Raw genomic sequence first — 19150 nt, forward strand, 5'->3', positions numbered from 1 at the left:
TGAGAAAATGGCCAAGACGAACAACGTTCAGCTAACTGCTGATAAACTTGCACTTACACATAATGGTTGTAAAAATAGCTACTTTGTGTTACACTGGCTAGCTATCTAGCTAACAAAAGTATATTAGCAGCTAGTTACAAGTAGCAGCAATCGCCTTCAGTCACACAACACAGTGCACACAGACAAATTTATGCATAACAGTAAAGTCCCGCAAGAAAACTACATACAATTAGATTAAATAGTCTAAACATATTTAAGTCCAACTTATTAATTTTCAATTAATTAAAGACATTTTAAGGCCTTAATTTTTGATGTATTAATTAAAATCTTTTTAACGATGCACCCACAATAAAACTCTTCTATTAATTGAAATGACTTATATATTTCCAGATAATATGCGCTATGAGCTGTTGTAGAGGACTATAAATGATAAAAAAATAGGCTTTAAAACTCTGTAGGTCAGACAATGCATGTTTGTAAACCTTCAAGTATGTTTACAAAATGGAAAAAAAAAATTGCAACCAGCAGCATAAACTGGATTTACATAATTTATGTTTGTATTGAATTACTTTCAAACAGTTCCTCAAAAGGGTTTATTACATTAACAATAATTGAGAAAGTCTTCTTTTTTTTGTTTTTTTACATGTTTAATCCATTTTGTCTCGTAATGCTAAAGAGAACTGTGCATTTATCTTGGAAAGCTTTAATGATCAAGTCTGTTAAATATTCGGTTATTCTGCATTGAGAAATAATCTCAGCCAAGCAAATAAACTTTTAGTTTTTAGTTCTGTTAACAGCTACAACAGCATTTTTAAATACAACTTGAATAGGTGCCAGAATATAAAATGGTACAGATGCGGACAAATTCATAATTTATTATATTAGCATAACCTCAATGAAAATTTTAATAGATTGTTTTTAACCAAATCTCTGGTGGAAAACCAGATCACAGTTTTTAAAACCTTATAATAGTGATCCCTGACTTTGTGTTTAACTAATGTATAAACATACAGCGTCTTCTTAAGCGTCTTGGATGCATCACGTGTTTGAGCAGTGATGCAGCCAAATGTTGCCGAACAGGACTCAAGTTACTATATAATACGACTTACTGAAATAAAGGAACATTTAATATTGTAATTTATTGAATATGACTAAATCTCTACTAACAAACAAACTGAAATTTGGTCAGCCAGAAGCTGTATAATCCAGAACATATGGACAAATAAACACAGAAATGGTTCAGACACAAAATCCGCCTTCTAAGGTCTTCTCTTAAAGACAGTGTCTGGAGATTTCATCAATTTGAATTACTTCTCAACATGGGTTGACTTTTACTGCTGAATTAATGCAATTAAATGTGGAAAACTGAACTTTATTTAAGGTTTTGTCCACGTCTAGTAAATTAAATTGACTTTCATGACACTTCCTTATCTACTATGTCATGCAAAAACAAAGTTTATCAATGCTCCATAATAGCCACTGCTGTTTGTATTAAGGGAGAAAATGAGTTTAACGTTTTAAATTAGACCAAATATAACAAAATTAACACCAATGATTCAAGACCTGCAAGGAAACAGATATGTTTGGAGCAAATATCATATGTTTTGATTAAAACTTGCCAATTTTGTGGGTGAGTTTTACTCAGCTGAGGCAGCAGTTGGGTGGTGTTTACTACACACACTGAGCCGACACACACTGTGCCAAAAAGGTTATGAAGAGCGTTCGAATGCGACACCACCAACAAAGTGTTGTTTCTGCCTGTATGAGCAGCTTACCTGCCTCTCTCTGAAACGCCTTGCAACGAGTGCAGTAAACTCCATCCATCTGGAGAACCCAGCAAGCTAAACAAACACCCAGAAGTGATATGCAAATATCTTTTTTTGCCTGGCGTTTCCCACTTTCCTTTTTGCTTTTTCCGACAGCTAACAGACACAGTATGGAGATTCGACTGAGGTCACCGAGTTGAACTTTTTCAAAAAGAAAAAAAATTAATAAATTAAAAAGAAAAACATGTTGACATGTAAGTGACCTGCCAACCAAACATTATAAAACAGATAAAAGAAAGAATGAAGAATAAAAGAAAACAGAACTGATTAGACCAATCCTTTAGGTGATAAATTGTATTTTAAACTACTTGAATTGGAAATAATTTAGCACTGGAAGCCAGGAAAATATGACAAATATAAGAAATTTTGGTTAAATCTACTTGAAACACTCTAAAGGAGTGGTCAGTTTAAACAAAGCCTTGGGCGACAATTAAATCCACACAGAAGCCAAGATAAGTTGTTACGTGGTGCCAATATTCTTGTTATTTTAGGATGTCAAATGATGCATTTAAGCTGCTGATGAAAATTCTGCTAATCATCATCAGAGCGCATCGCCCAAGCCTCTGTTCGATCTTAAGGGTAAAATAAAACTACAACTACACACTTTTTTGCCCATGATGTCGTGAAAATGCATGTTGACAGCCTGGTCCACTGATTGTTCGGCCTCGAAAGTAATAAATCCAAAACCTAGCCAACGACCAAGAGTGAATCAAGGTAGCAGGGGGTTGTGACAACACAAGATGAAGAACAGTATTGGGCTTCAGCAGATTGAGGATCCGTCAAGGATGAGCAAGAGGCTCCTGGGGTTCGGATGACGTCGCAGACTTGCAGAGCAACACAAATCCAAGACTAAAGCCTGGGGGGATTGAAGGAAACCTTTTTCTTTAGAAATACTTGGTGAAATGAACAATTATGAACAGCTTATATGTTAAACATGAATGATGATGGGTGGGGATTATTACAAAATGAGGTTGGTCAGTAAGGTCAATTTTCCACCTAAATAATAAATTGCAGTATTGTTACATATTGTTAGTTGGTGCCGTTTCATCCAAACCCCACCTTGATCTGTCCCCTGGTATTTTGCTGTGGAGCACACACTCGCAGCAGCCATTGTTAATGCATCACAAAAACATGGAATAACACAAATTGTAGAATGCCTAAAGCTTTCTCCGAGCTTTCCCAAATTCAGTATTTTTTTTTTTTTTTTACTTTTGAGTCTGCCAGGATAAGCCTAAAAAAAACCGGACATTCGCAAAACTGCTTACAAAGGTAACACAAAGATACAGGTCGTAGAGTTTTCCCCTCGCGGATCCGTTTATTTATTTCGCTCAAAGGGTTTCACGGGGAAATACACAAAGTGCACCAAGAAGAATCGAGTTCAAAGTCAAACTTTTTGGGAACACCAACCTCTCAATGAACTACTTCAAAACTTCTCTACAGAGTGTTAACAAGCTGCAGTGATCTACTTTTCAATCTGATTATCTTAGGGTTCTGGCAGAACTGGGTTGAGAGCACATCTCCACTTGGGGACCTAACCTGGATCCAATTAAACGTCCTGCGAGACGATTTCAGAGACCTCTAGTGCAACGCCAGGCGTTCCCCGCCTTATGCTCTACTGCTATTAATAACATCTGTCAATGACCCGTCCCCAACCTAAATTTATAACCATGCTGGCACCATTAAGAAGTTTGAAATCTCTTGGTTGCACTCAAACTGGAATGGCAGAAAATGGTTTTTAAAATGTTGGTTATATATGTACAGTGTTTCATGAGTAAATTTGCTATGTTTTGTATACATTTTTAACTGCTATCATTATTAATGTTGCCCATTTTAGCCATGTTTAATGTTATAATGCTAACTGCTGCCAACTTCTCATTGGGAGATAATGTTTTGCATGCTTTAAGGTTATTTATTACATTTTTATATTATACTATCTACTGTGTATATATATATATATATATATATATATACATATATATATGTATGAACATAGAAAGGTTACATATGGACCCACAGTCACACTTATTACACCTGGAGGGACTTTTGCGGATCCCCCTGAGGGACACAGGGGATTTTTTTTCCTTTTGTATTCCTTCACAGTGATAAATATAAATTTAAACTTGTACTTATGTACACTTCTTAACTCTTTGGTGCAGGAATTCAATGTATTAACTGTGTGTTTGTGTAATATCTTTCGGTATAGATGGGACTCCACATGATAACTGCCTCTTATTAACCATTCAGACAACCAAACCTGTCAGATGGCGACAGTACTCCATGGAAATAACTCCAATAGTCCAAATAGTTTGGATTTTTCTTTCTTTCAAGCTTGCTTGCAGAAAGTTTTCCGTCATGTTTACGTTTTAGAGAAGATGGAAAGCTCATGTTTGACCCGTTTTGCCTCCTGCATTTAGTACACAGGTTTTGTGGTGCGTTTGAATCCAAAAGAAAAAGATGTAAAACATCTGATATCTTACAAATGAGATATTTTAAAATACATGGAAACAAGAGGTACAAAAATCTTATATTGTAGCAGTTCATGCATTTAAGATGCAAGAACTGACTATAATACTTTATAGCGAGGGAATGCAAATGAAAAAAAAACATATTTCAATATGTTTAAACTTTACACAGGAAGAATGTTTAAAACCCAATTTTGCAGATTAAATAAATCAGTCAAACATCAAACAAGTCAAAAAAAAAATCTAAATTCTTTTCATTATTCTTTACTTAATAAATTCAGATCTGAATACTCTCGACAATGGATTTGCAGATATTATTGCCAATTTGCTGACACTTATATAAACAGTTTAATTTATTAATAAATGTATGCCGAAAACAACCACTGATTACAGGTTTTTGATATAACACTAAACGCAGAATTTGATCAGTGCAATCGAAAATGTGGTGCCAGTTTTCTACCAGTAAATAGTACATATGGTTAGAATATATGCAGTAAATATTTCATATGCACCCATCCACCAGAATAACCTGATTGAAAACTCTCAGTAAGTCGGTTCTCTCTCTCACCACTTATCTCAGTCTAAGCCCAGTCTAAAAACTGATGCACCTTATGTAGACCCCATTTCAGAGTAAAAATGAAGTGCTTTTAGAACAGGCCTGTACCTCTGTGTTACCTGTCAATGCACAGTAACCTAAAGGAGAAAAGACAAATCTTATGAAAACAAAGTTAATCACATTCAAACCATTCACAAGGAGAAAGGGGACAGAAGAAAGAAAAATAGAAAGGGCTTACTTACAAAAATACTTAACTTTCTACAAACGGGAAAACATACTATGCCATTTAAGATACAAGTACAAGTTACTTCTAAATCAAGGTAAAGAAAACTTATTCCAATCTTTAAGACATATATAAAGTAGTTTTAGAACCAGAAAATGTTAATACTATTAAAGATTAAATAAATGATTGTTACTGATACAGAACATCATGTTAAATCCCAATGATAAACTATTCTGGGTTCTTCCCAACAGCGGATGAATGGTGACATAAAATGCGGAGCGATAATGGAAGCAGAGGGTCAGCGGCCGCCGCATCGCCGCGATGTGAGACGAGCGCAGATGAAACAGCTGTGACTGTTTCAACTCAGCGGGCCGAGCCAGCGGGACGAGTCTGATTCCCAAGGAGAATGCTAAAAGTGTCGACACATGTCAAAGGCTCATCATTTATTTATGACTTAACCGGACAGATGTAAAAGTCAGTTTATTCTGCAGTCGGGAAATAGGTTAGAGAAACTTTTCAATGGGTAAAAAATGTTTAGCTTAATGCTATTGTTCCTGTGGTAACGATCTCGTATTCGCCATATGGATTTTGGGCTTCGAACCGCCGCTCTGAAGGACAAATCCCTCTTTAGATGCTCAAACTGTTCTCAATATGCCAGCTTCACACTGTGATTAAGTACTGTATTTTTTGGAGCATCTATTTTTCCCACAATCTGTCTCCTCATCAGGTAGCAGTTCCTTTTAGCTCCCAGAATGCATTTCATTAATTTCTTCGTTAATTGGATGAATCTGTTTTGTTGCATTTTATAAGAGAGACATCTACTATAAAACAAAAAAAGAAAAGAAAATGATAGTATTTTATGAAGCTATACATCAACATGTATAATTAATGCCACTGTGGACACATATTTGCATTCACACGTCCCATGTGGGATTTTCTAATTTTTCTTTCCTCATAAGAAGAAATGTCTTTATAACAGCACTGAAAAAATAATGCACTCATTTAATTACAAATATTTATTTTAGCTGTGTTTTTAGGGTTTAGTGTAGTCTTTTGTACACATTATAATATATTTAATAATATACTATTAAATTTAAATGTATGCGTCCTGGTGCTTTCGTTCCTATAAAGCAAAACATTACAGAAAACCTTAGACAACAATGCATTAGCATTAACTGAATCCTGTTAAAATACACAAAACATTTGCCCTGATGTCACTGTCACATTAAGTGGAAGGGATATTTTCAAGCAAATGTGACAAAAAAAGTAACTAGAATTTGCAAAATTTCTGCAAAATGATTACTAATTCTTTGCAGAAATATGGAGAGCCATTAAAGTTATTACAGTGTCTTGAACAGGTTAGAATAGGTACATCATTCAACGCATACAGTTATTTTCTTTAAGATCTTCGGCTGATTTTAGGAATATTTGAGATTCAATAACTCTCTGAAGAATTTTGAATTAAAATGAGTTACAAAAATGTTTAATTTCTCTTTAGGATCAATAAAGTATTATTGAATTTGAATTGAAATGGAAATATAAAAACCTCCTAAATGTGAATTTTGCATAATAGGTCCCCTTTAAGCAAATAAATAAATAAATAAATAAATCCATAAATAAATCGAAATGGAGTTCTACCGCGTGTATTTTAAAGATTTTAGTGTCCTAAATTGGGACACTAAAATGTCAAAATCAGGAATCAGGAGCCTATGCAGAACCTTCAACTACAAATAACCTCAAGTCAACAAACAAATGTCATAAGTCATCTTGTTGGAGGTATTTTTAAAGCTACAGCCTCTGTTTTTAGGTTTTATTGTCCTTCAATGTAAGAAATCTAAAATAAATAGCTTCCTTGCTCTGTTTGATCACAGATTTCTTTTCAGAAATCAATCTTGAGGAAAATCACAGGAAAAGACTCATGTTCTCCGCCAAGGTCACAACCCACACACTACAAAGCAAACCCTACAATAGCTACAGTAACTTCAAAACACATGGAGGAAAAAACAATAAAAACACAATGAGTTGAGGTTTTTTTCAATCATGAAGTGATATGAGGTGGTGAGACAAGTTAGTATTTTTCTATTAAATGGCTTCTAGAAAACTGAGCTTCTTTTATTAATGAAACATTCTGGGTTTATTCCAATCTGGTTTAAGTGCCTTTGTTATTCAGTGTGCGTCCAACATAAAACTCCTGCTGCAGGGTAACATGTTTTAAGTGAAGTAAATGGAAATGAATGGGTTGTGATTTCTCACTTTGGGCCAGAATAGTTTGTCATGCGATTTAAGATGGTGAGGAATAGAGCAGGAGAGAGGGAGGGAGAAAAACGGGATCAGCTTTTACCTCGGGGCCTCTGCTTCTCCGCATCATAGATCATTACCACCTCTGTGACCTTGAATGGGACAAAAGGAAAACAGTGGCTCCATTTAGAAAAATGGACAGGATGCTTTCATATTCAATTTAATAACCCTCACTGTTAACGTTCTTATGCAATGCCATGAAAAAGTGTTTCATTCTACGTTCACACAGCAGGCAAATGCGACCCAAATCTGATTTTTGTTTCTTTTTTTGCCCAAATGCGACCTTTATCAGACTTACTAGTCTGAACGACACAATTCTGATCTTTTCATTCCACAAACCAAATCTGATTTGTCACTTTTATATGCAATACCAAATTGGATACGTATCCAGTTGTTTTCAAACATCTGCTGTATAGCTGGGTGATAAATAAATTTTATTGATTAATAAAATTTTATTTTTGATGAATCTGGATTTATTTTTTTTTCACTAATGCACTCTCTGAGTTTCCATAGTTCAGACTGAGTGTTGTCAGCCATCTTGTCTGACAAGCGTGCTTACAGCTTCTAATTATTTCGACTTTGAATTCAGTTCAACTCACAGAAAGAATGATTATGGGAAAAAAGAGTTTAAGATTTTTAAAAGTGATGGAAAAAAAGATTAAAATCAGAAATCAAATTTAGCATAAAAAAGTTTGGAGATTATATTTTTAAGCCTCATCGCCCAGCTCAATAATCATTTCGCATTTTTTAATCAGGTTTTCATGTCGTGTCATGTCGTGTGAAACGTGTCAAAATTCTGCACCAAAAAAAGCCAAATGGGATAAATCCAGATGTAAACTATGGCTGAAAATTATGATTATGAAGTTATGAAAAAAGTCTGTTCAACTTTTTTCTTGCATCACATTGAAACAGACTTCTCCGCAGTCAATGTTCCAGAAAACACTGCTGCTATTAGTTGTGCTTTATTTTTATTATCTTAATTTGTGTTATGATTTAGAGACGATACCGTTGGCTCACGTTGCTGAATAAACTTTAAAATCAATCCATAAACGGCTCCATCAGTTATTACTTCCATAAACAATGTGTGACGTCTACATTCTTCTTGGGGTCGTAAACTGATATTTTATTGCGATCGCATTTAATTAGTAGTATGACCAAACAAGCAAAAAAAGAATCAAAAATCAGAATAAAGTATCAAGATCTGCTGTGTGAATGTAGCTTTATAGATTCAAATAATCAAAAATGATAGACAAAGGTAACCTGAGTAGATTATTTTACACAATAATTTCATTTAAAATTGAAAAAATGGTATCCAAAGCAACCAGCCACTATGTGAAACAATAACTGTTCACTTTGTTAAATCAATTTACTGTAATTAATCGTAAATATCAGTTCAACTTTACAAGCAGGGCTGCAGCATCCAGAATCTCCTCAAATAGAACCTTCTCCTGCTAGTTTAAGCTAAAAAAGAAATCAAAAAAATAGATTTAATAACACATGAGAAAACCATTGGCATCCATCAGTCTGGAAAAGGTTCCAAAACACTTTGTTGGATCTTATCAATTAACGGATAAATCTACATCTTTAACACAAATTAGCCTCGTCAGCTGATGTGGGCGCCGCACCGGCCACCAACTACAGGCAGCCAGTGTGTTATGTGATAGAAAAATGAACTGGGGCGTATTTATTAACTGATCTGTGCAGCTGCCCTCTGGGCTCCAAGACTCCAGTGAAACAGTGAGAGCCATAAACAACAAATTATAAAGACATGGAGTACATCTGGCCAGCCTACAAAAACTACTCCAGGAGTGAAGTGGCGATTCATCCGGGTCACAAAAGAACCCAGAAACACATCTAAACCACGCTGGTCTTCCTTGCTTCAGTGAAATAAGTGATGATGATTCAACAGGAAAGATGCTCAGCAAATAAAATGGCATCTATAGAAGAGATCAGAGGCTAAAAGGGACAAAAACAAAGAATCTTTTGACATTTTCCAGACTTTTGAGAAAATATTTTGTCTATTAATGAGAAAAAAAAAGTCCCATTACATCTGGTGTAAAGCAGCATTTCAGAAATAGATCATCATACTGATGGTCAAACACGGTGCTGGTAGTATGAGGATCTGGACAGCTTGGAATAACTAAACTCTGCTGCACACCAAAAAAATCCTGAAGGAAAATGTTCGCCCATCGGTTCGTTACATTAAGCTAAAGCAAATTTTGACGAGCAGTCACTTCATCTCTGGCTAAAAAAAAAACACAATGAAAGTTTTCTGGGAGTTTGTCTAGTCAAAATCTGCACTTGTATCTAATGGAGAACAGACCACTGACGCTCAATAACCCTTAATTGTGGCTGAATTTAAACATTTCAGCCACACAAAAGATCATCAGTTATTGTAAATCAGCTGTCTGCGACCCCGTCCTAAAACACCTGGATGCATCGCTGCTCCAGCACTACTGGCAATCAGCAGGTTTATTTTTTTTAACTAATTATTAAAGCTGCTACAATCTCCTGACAGTATGAGACAGATAATATGTGAAAAACTAAATCAAGTTCCTCCATCTCCTCCCTGTGGTCCTATTGCCATCTGCAGAAATACAACGCTCCTGCTCAAAAACAATCAATCAGAGGCAAGAGCAGGGTCTTAGTGCTGTCAATCACACTTGTAAACATGCTGCTCACACCCACCTCCACGACAGTGAGTACAGTGGCTCAAGCTCAAGATTGCTGCTGTTCTGCAGCTTTGATAAAGGTGGGGAAATGATTTAAAGTTATGGGAAAATTGGCAATTTCTCAAGTTCGATACAATCCGCTGTGGAGGAGGAGCTGAGAACCTGCAAGTCAAGCGTATTCAACTAATTTTAGCATTAAAGGTGCATTCCCACCAGCCCTGTTTAGTCCGCTTTAATTGAACCCTACTTCATTCGTTCGCATCAAACTCTAATGCGAACCAAAAAATAAAATCAAAGTCTGGTTTGAACTCTGGTGCGGTTTGAATGCATATGTGAATCCCAAGCAGATCAGAAAACACTCCAAAAGCAGGAAGTGGACTACAGCACAGGGCATTCTGGGTAAATACAACCCAAACAAACGTGAGTCTAGCCCTAACTGGAGGAATGGCTCATTGTTTTTTACCAAAAGCAAAATCCTACTAAATGTGACACCACTCTGTTTTTGTTTACATTTTTTCAAAGGTTAGTAGCATTCAGCATCTTCTTCAGTAGTTCTTGATGCAGCGCCCCCACAGGCGAGGAGGGAAAAAGGTTTTTCAAAGGGTTTGGTCCGTTTGACAGTGCAGTGAGAAGGAGAAGCGCACCAGCTGGCAAACAAATGTTGCAACTTTGGTCCCAAACCAAACAGAGTCTACTGGACTATCAGGTGTGAAAAGACTCCAAGTATCTGGGTTTTCTCAAAACTTTCTACTTCAGCTTTAGTCATTCATTTGATTCAGGGGTGCTGGAGCAGGAAGTTGCAAACACTCAGTTTTTCACATAGAATCAAGTTGGTTTGGCTGGCTTTTTTTTCTTTTAATGAACAAAATCATCATTTGAAAACTGTGATTTATATTCACTCAGGTTATCTGTGTCTGAAAAACTTAAATGCAACAGAAAAAACAAAACCAGAGGAAATCTGATGGTGCTTTTATTTTACATTAATGTGATTTTAACCAACACTAAATGGGCAGCAGTGATACTTACCACTCCGAATCTATTGAAATAGTCCCTGAGTTCAGGCTCTCCGCAGTTATGGGGAATTCCACCTACAAATATCTTCTTAGATTTATTGCTATCAGCTTTGCTGCCCTTCTGAAATAAAAAAAAGCAAGAGAGTGGATGGATTTGATATCAAAGTGTGTTACAGTATCACTTCAGGAGGAGGAGGAGGTCAGTACGCTATCATCTATTTAGACGGTGCAGAAGAAATTAGGCTCTTCTACTGCCCTGGGGTATAATTCTTAACATGTCAAGTCAATGCAGCTCCAGTCTAGAACACGGCATCTTCCACTCACAATCAACCACAGAGCTTTTCTCTGCCGCGGCAATCTGGCAATAAAAGCAAGACGCTGCTTAGATAACTTATTTTTTATCCATTTAATCTTGACTTCTTTTAGTAAAAACCAGCTGATTAACTTGGGGGGAGTTAAAAAGCTGACATTCAGTCTTTGTACAGCCAAATATGTCACTTAAAATGATTCCAGCTTTGCTGGTTGACCCAAAAATTATCCAAGTTGGAGGAAAGATTTCTCATTGCCTAAATAAATTCAATGCTGAGAGCTATTTGGGGGTTTTGTTGCATCATAAAATCCAGTTTATTTTCAAATCCAACTTAAAATGTTAAAAATGTTTCTACAAATTACTAAGGAACCACAGAGACAGGAAAATCATAGATAAGAAATTTAATGTGTGACTGCATGATAGGGCTAGGCAATAAATCAATTAAGTCTCAAATTAAGCAATTAATTAATTATACAAGTTAAAATGAGCTAAATGTAAAATTTCTGAAGGGTAATTTTACTTACAGAGACATCATAATCCAATTTATTAATGGTTTTTACTTCAGTTTTATTTATTGTTTTTGGTTGTTGGTTTTATTTTGGATATTTAAAATGTTCTGTACAAAGTTAAAGTTTATTCGTCTTTGAGAAGGCAAACTTTCATTAATTAATGAAAATAATAAATATAGCACTTAAAAATGGCCTCAAAACAATATTATTATTTATCGAAACAATTTCTGGAGCAATTTATCACCCAGGAAAATGTGTAATCATGAAGAAGCTACAGTTAAGCAAATTTTTTGTTTTTAAATATTTAATTTTAGGAAAATATGGATTTTTTCCCCTCCATCATTGAACTCCATCGGTTTCCATCGTTCAGAGTGACGTCAGCCCGCCCAAAGCCGCCATCTTGTTTAATAACTGTGTTTTATCTGAGAAGTAATCAGATTACTCTTACCCAGCCCTCCTTGGTCCGAGACTTTTCGGGCTGCATTCCTCTGGGTGTGCATGGCTTTGGGTCAATCTGACGGGAGAGGCGGAGGAAATATTTCCACAACATTCTCACAGAGAAGGACAACAGCAGAAAGTCGAATGTAGATTCATGAGCTAAACGCCTAATGATGCATCATATTAACGCGACAACAAACATGACGCCTGATGCAACTAATGATTATTTTAGTTAGAGTATTCTATTGATTATTCTGATCAAACTGGCCCATTCTCCAAATTTGAAGCCTTTTCTTACATTAGAAATACATTTTAGGGCATCTTGGACTCCTTTACCGCCTCAGCAGAACGCCACTAAGAACTGAGTCCATGTATCATGAAAATACTTTTCTGCAGACAAATATCTCTTCTTAAAAAATATCTGTTGATTTTACATGATACTGCAAAAGAGAAAATGTGTTTTTCCATCAACTGAGACTTTAAAGACTTAAACTAACTGATATACTTAAATAAATTAACTTACTCTTACTTTTTTTAAATGTACCTATATATAGCTCTGAAAAAAAATTAAGAGACCACTTAAAATGGTCAGTTTCTCTGATTTTACTCTTTATAGGTATATGTTTTAGTAAAATGAACATTGTTCTTTTATTCTATAAACTACTGACATGTCTCTGAAATTTAAAGCAAACATTTTGTACTTATTTGCAGAAAGTGAGAAATGGTCAAAATAACAAAAAAGATGCAGTGTTTTCAGACCTCAAATGATGCAAAGAAAACAAGTTTATACTGATTTAGATACAACAATACTAATGTTTTAACTCAGGAAGAGTTCAGAAATCATTATTTGTTGGAATAACCACAAGGTTTATTCCACCAAATATGGGGTTCAGTGGGCTCTTAGTTTAGTTATAAAGTCTATATGTATATAGACGTTATTGTCTATATTTACATAGACAATAAAATCTTATATTTACTCATAACATTTCACTCATAGAACTGCACAGAAAGATCTAGCCAAGGAAACCATCATCAGTCTTCTAAGAAGTTCTCTTTTTCCTCAAATAGTTTCCTATAAATATGAAATATGTTTATGCACAGTTAGCACAAAGCAGAGCAGTTTTACAGCCTAAAATACTCACGTTTCTTCCATCAAGGTTATGTGGCTTTGTCTCCAGCACTGTTCGTACACAATTAGGGTCTTTGAACTTAACAAAGCCGAAGCCTCGCGACTGATTTGTGGTTTTGTCCTTCATGATGACACAATCTACTACCTCTCCATACTGCGAGAAGTAGTTTCTCAATGTTTCTAAAAATGCAGAGACAGACATTGCATTGATATTTCACAGCATTGTCGGAAATTACAACCACAGATTCAAGAACAGAATCAAGAAATACAACCAGGATTTAGATTTTTTTGTGCTTTCATTATGATAAATGGAGGATGAATTTATGCTTAGCACTTAAACTTGCTATGAAGATGTAAGTGGGACAAAAAAAAGTGCAAAAGTAAAGCATCCTGAGCTGCTAAACCCTGAAAATCCTCCTGCGACCTTAAATTTATGTTGTATCAGATTACCAGGGATTGGACTATTTACATGAAAACATTAAGTTAGGATAAGACGCATACAGAAACTCCCCAAGAGCAAACAAAGCACAGACCTAGTGCCAAGCATGCTACCAAGCACTGCAAACCCAGCACACACCCAGGGAGCCGATTCAACCAAGACGAGCAAGTTTGAACAAGTGAGAAGTCACTTTGGAGAGCTAGCATAATCGGTTTTCTTTTTGCTGAAAAGCCCTGGGGCATCGGCGCAGAAGAAAAGCCACAGAGTTACGCAGAACTGTGGTGCAGATCTTACAGTTAAGACGGTAAAGTCGGTAAATACGGACAAGCTCTTGTGCAAAGTTAAACAACGGCAAATTAGCCATGAGCTGCAGAAGGGCTCCAAGCAAACCTGGTAGTCGACTCCTGTTGGGTCTAAATGCAAGCGGGACGTAAATATAAACCAACTTCTTTTGATTTACAGTTTTCCCTACCAAATATTATGTGAAAGCATCATAAAGATGTGCATTTAAATAAAACTAAACTGTCTCAACACACAAAAACACTTCCCTTTAAAAAGAAAATCATTAACACTGATTAAGTCATATCTGGAAAATACTTTGAATGACTTGAAAGAGAAAGATCAAAGCAGAAACAAATCAGTATTTCCTGCAGCCGTTTGGCCTCTAACGTTATTTTCTTTCTTTATAAATCGATGCAGCCATAATTAATAGAGAGAGACTAATCAATTGACACATTTTGCATTTGATCAGCAGATGAAATAATAAAATGTATATTTTTCTTTTGTTTTAAAATGTCAAAACAGACAAAAATGGCAGTGGTTTAAAAATGATACATTTTGATAACAGATTATTAATTTCATTTTTCCCCTGAAAAGATTAAGATTAAAATATACAACAGAACTGAAGACAAAAATGGTTCTTTTGGTTGCAAACCTGTAAAATTAATCCAGCAAAAATAAAATTCTCTACCAATTTTAGTAAATAAATGCATCAACCAACTGCATGTACTTTGACTTTTCTTTTTTATAAAGGTATGTAATTTATTGCTTTATGCAAAAATTTAGATTATTCATTCAAAGTCATTTGGATTCAAAACCAATTCCTGTATGAAAAAAACCCAGCAGCACATTTTTCTCTTATGAATTAAAATGTACTTAGAATAAAAGTTGGAATTGGTGCCTTAAAGATAAACTGAAATCTGTGCATCTCTACTAATAAGTAAAAAATTAAGTAAGAGTAATAAACATGCCTTGTTTTACTATCAGCTCTGGTTCTGCATAACTGATAGCAAAGAGAAGTAATGAATTTATCATCATGTAATGACTATTATTAAAATTTATTGTTTTAGAAATGCTACAGATTTCAGGCCCAGTTATCAGATGGTTTCTTGTACTTGGTTGTCAGTTCTTCAGATTTTTATTTCACATTTAGTCAAAAAATAATATGCAAAATTTCTGTGGTTTTATAATAGCACTATCCTTATTATTATTAGTATTATTATTATTATTATTATAGCAGCACTATTTTATGATGAAGACTGCAGTTTCAATAAATGACATTGATAATGGAAAACCTTTTTAGAATATAATTTGCCATCTACTCGTGTTAATGACGTAAACCAGGTGGATTTGATTTACCTTAAATATTAGCTCTATATCAACTGATTTGCTACATGATCATTTGATCGATGAGTCCACATTTAACTCTCATGTTTACATCAATGTAAGCAGGATGACTTTTTGTTTCAGAATATAATTAGTCATTTTAAAAGGTTAAAATATTTTACAATAACAATCATGACTTTCTGGCTGATTAAACTAATACAAATCAATTAACAGATTTTATTAAAAGCATTTTAAAAAAAGTAGAGCATCTATGAATGTTTCAGGGCAATATCTGCTAAATATATTTATATTCACATTTCTGAATTAGGACTTTATTATTTTAATTTCTTTAAAATGAGATCAGCCACCCAGATTATTAGCTTTCTAAACATTGTACCCTTTAAATCCAGTCCTGGAGATAGACTATCCAGCACCAGTTCTGTCCTAGAATGACCTTTTGACCCCGTTCAGGTGATGGGAGACAGAAGGAATAAGTAATATAATGTCACTGCTGGACAATGTGTTGCTGAACTAGAGAGCTCCTGCAGTAACAGACTGCTGCATCCTACATGCACAAAGGAGCGTTACTGTAGATCCTTCCTCCGATCTGCTGTTCAACTCTGTTACCATTACCGCTCCCAACAACCTCCTGTTATTGTCACTTATTGTGAACAGTTTGTTGTAATATACACATTTCGTATATTACTTTTAAAATGATCCTACTCAGTGGCACACAGCTTGGAAGTACCTAATTACAATTACTCAATTACATTTACTTGAGTAACTTTTTGGGGGGAAAAAAACAGAATTTTAAGAGTATTTTTACTGTGCTGTACTTTACTTGAGTAATTTTATTATGAATTATTTCTACTCTTCACCAGACAGACACACGCTTGGAGTTTTTGTTCAAGTTGCACAAGTTTTTTTTATTGAAAGAAACCGATTTAGAAAGATTTTCTGTTGCCTGATTTTGTTATTTTTGTTACTTATTTGAATTATTGTAATTTTCATCCTTTATATACCAAAATTTCCACTTAACTTTATATTTTGGCCTGTCTGATTATGTAACTTTTAAATATTAAATGATTGATCATTTGATCAGTAACTCAGCACTTGAGTAGACCTTTTATCAAATACTTTTTCACTCTTTCTTGAGTAATTTCTTGGATGACTACTCTTTACTTTTACTTGAGTAAAAACATGTTCAAGTACTTTTACTTGAGTACAATTTTTGTGTATTCTGCCCACCTCCGTCTCAGAATACACAATTTTTAATAACTGCAGAGTATTTTTATGTTGCATTTCTACTGTTACAGTACAGTAAATTATTCTTAGTTCTGTTTTTATATATTTTCACCTTCGTGGTACTTTACAGGCTTTGATTGCCTGTCACTTTACTTCCGTTGCACCCAAAATTTCCCCAGTGTGGGACAATAAAAAGTATTTTTATTCTACTCTAAACACCTGATGTAAATTAATGGCTCTTTTCCAGACCTCTGCAGAGCTAAAAGACGCTGATGAGCCGTTTGATTCAGGTGTGCTGCAGCAGGGATGCATCTAAAAGTTGCAGGATATTAACTGGAGTCCTAACATGATGCTGGTATCATTTGAAAGTTATTTTAATGTGCTTTGACAAGGAAATGTTTGTTTTGAATAGAGAAGCAGAGCATATGGAATTACAATCAGTTAACAATTTGTGCAATACTTGAATGCAGCATTTCATAGGGTTTTACATGCAAAGCATTCAAATATTTCTTGCCAGTTGTATATTTGACAAGTTGGATGAGTGAAGAACTTGTGGGTTTATTGGCACTGACAGTCAATGCCATATTCAACAAAGTAAGAGTATGCAATGACATCTATAGTTTTATTTTCCTGACATACCTACTTATGTTATAGCAGCAGAACTTACCTTGTGTTGTACTCCAGTCCAGTCCACCTACAAAAAGTTTCCTAAAAGATGAGACCAAACATAATCACTAGTTATAGTAAAGAGATAAACTGAGAGGAAAAACAGAGCTTCTGTTAAAATGTGTGGATACATTATAAGTTTAAAGAAAAACACACACACACACACACACACACACCCACACCCTGCTGCAACATCAGGATATAAACACACGGTGCAACGCTTAAAATCACCGCGTTTTAATGTTCGCTGTTCGCCACTTTGCGCTTTAAATACTGCAAGCAGCGGCATCGGCAATAAAGAGGTGTTTTACACGAAACGTCCTGCCACGTAAGTCAGCCCGGGACAGAGCCGTGACGTTGGGGGAGCTAACTGGAAACCACCAGCATTCAACCATGAGAGCCCGACCACAGCGAAGCGAAGCGCGGTCGCTCGGCTCGCTGCATGCGGAGCGAACCAAACTCCCGGTGCCGACTGAATAACTGTGAAGTTCAGCGTCCGTTTTAACTGTTCAACCAGCTACCCGGTGGAGATAATCGACACAACATATGAGTCGATAGATGTAAAAACCGAGAGCCCGGTGCAGGAGAGGATGCTCCGTTCTCCAGCAGTGCCCGCTAAATGTCCTAGCCGCGGCGGAGTCGAGAGCTGACTATCGCCTCGCTGCCGAGCGCTAGCAAAACTAGCTCTGCTGCTTGGAGCTAACTAGAAATAAGTGACAACAGTAAAAACCGATTTGACAAGTAGTTTGTCACTGCCGCAGGTGAACCGGGTGTAAATCGCCACAAGCCACAATACAAACAACTCACTCACTAGTTTCACTTTTTAGCCGCGTTTCCTCCGGCTTACTGAAGCTAACCGAGCTTAGCCGCGGCTAGCTGTCAAATGACAGCTTGACAACACAGAGCGCAGGCTGCAAGTTACAAAACAGCAGAAAAATGTTCTTGTGGAAACACAGGGAGGCTCTTTTAGGCATATCTCACCCGACTTCATCTCCGACTAAGTTGTTGTTCATTTCTGAGGCTGTAGCGGTGGACTTTGGGAGCTGTGAGCGGCTTCTTGCTTCAGTGCTGCCCCTCTCAGACTGGAAGCGGAGGAAGGTCACTCCGCTTTTTGGTTCAAACTGTTCTGCGCAATGACGACGCTGCAGGGGGCAACAGCCTTTAAAGGAACATTACACCCAAACACCAGCACTCCACGGCTCATTTGCTTAGAAAGTCAGAACTGTAATCTGGAAATTACGTCATGCTCAGTTTGCCCCGCAAACGTCACTGGATTTCATTGGGATTTTGTGGGATAAAGCAACATGGAGTAACTGAAGCTCAGTTTTCAAATAACTGTGAAGTTTAACTCAAAGTCAAATACTGTATTAATCCCAGTGGGAATTGAATGTTGTAATTTTTCTTCTTCAAAGAGTTGTAGATGCTGAAGGATCTCCTGTAGCAGTCTGTATTACAGCAACATCTCAAGAAGCCTCTGACAGAAGACATTATCCGTGCTTCTGTTAATAAAGTTGTGCAAATTGAAATCACAAAAATAAAATCGCTTAATGCACGTATGTCAAACTCGAGGCCCGTGGGCCAAATCTGGCCCGCTGTATCTTTTTGTGTGGCCCTCTAGATTCTAGACTAAACACTAAATGAGCTTTAATATTATGTTATCAATCAAATCAATGCAGTTTTTTATCTGTTTACTGATAAATTATATAAATCAGACCCTCCGGTTTCTTGAGAGTTATTGTGGAAATTTGCATAAAATCAA

General features: G+C 35.9%; 1 protein-coding gene across 2 annotated transcripts in view; it reads right to left on the bottom strand.

Annotated features, from left to right (window-relative positions):
* Positions 1-18569, bottom strand: part of dazap1 (DAZ associated protein 1) — a 33995-nt gene extending 15426 nt beyond the window's left edge. Inside the window, exons 1-7 of one of the 2 annotated variants that reach the window (XM_023339346.1) lie at positions 18373-18569; positions 17393-17433; positions 13450-13616; positions 12318-12383; positions 11064-11171; positions 7409-7457; positions 2431-2513 (exon numbers count right to left, since the gene is read on the bottom strand). In XM_023339346.1, coding sequence (XP_023195114.1) covers positions 2431-2513; positions 7409-7457; positions 11064-11171; positions 12318-12383; positions 13450-13616; positions 17393-17433; positions 18373-18404 — 546 coding nt within the window. In that variant the 5' untranslated portion in view covers positions 18405-18569. The remainder of the gene's footprint in view (positions 1-2430; positions 2514-7408; positions 7458-11063; positions 11172-12317; positions 12384-13449; positions 13617-17392; positions 17434-18372) is intronic. The other variant, XM_005800849.2, reaches the window with a different exon arrangement.
* Between the last annotated feature and the right edge of the window lie 581 nt (positions 18570-19150).

Source organism: Xiphophorus maculatus, chromosome 9 (assembly GCF_002775205.1).
Source record: "Xiphophorus maculatus strain JP 163 A chromosome 9, X_maculatus-5.0-male, whole genome shotgun sequence".
NCBI classification, from domain to species: domain Eukaryota; kingdom Metazoa; phylum Chordata; class Actinopteri; order Cyprinodontiformes; family Poeciliidae; genus Xiphophorus; species Xiphophorus maculatus.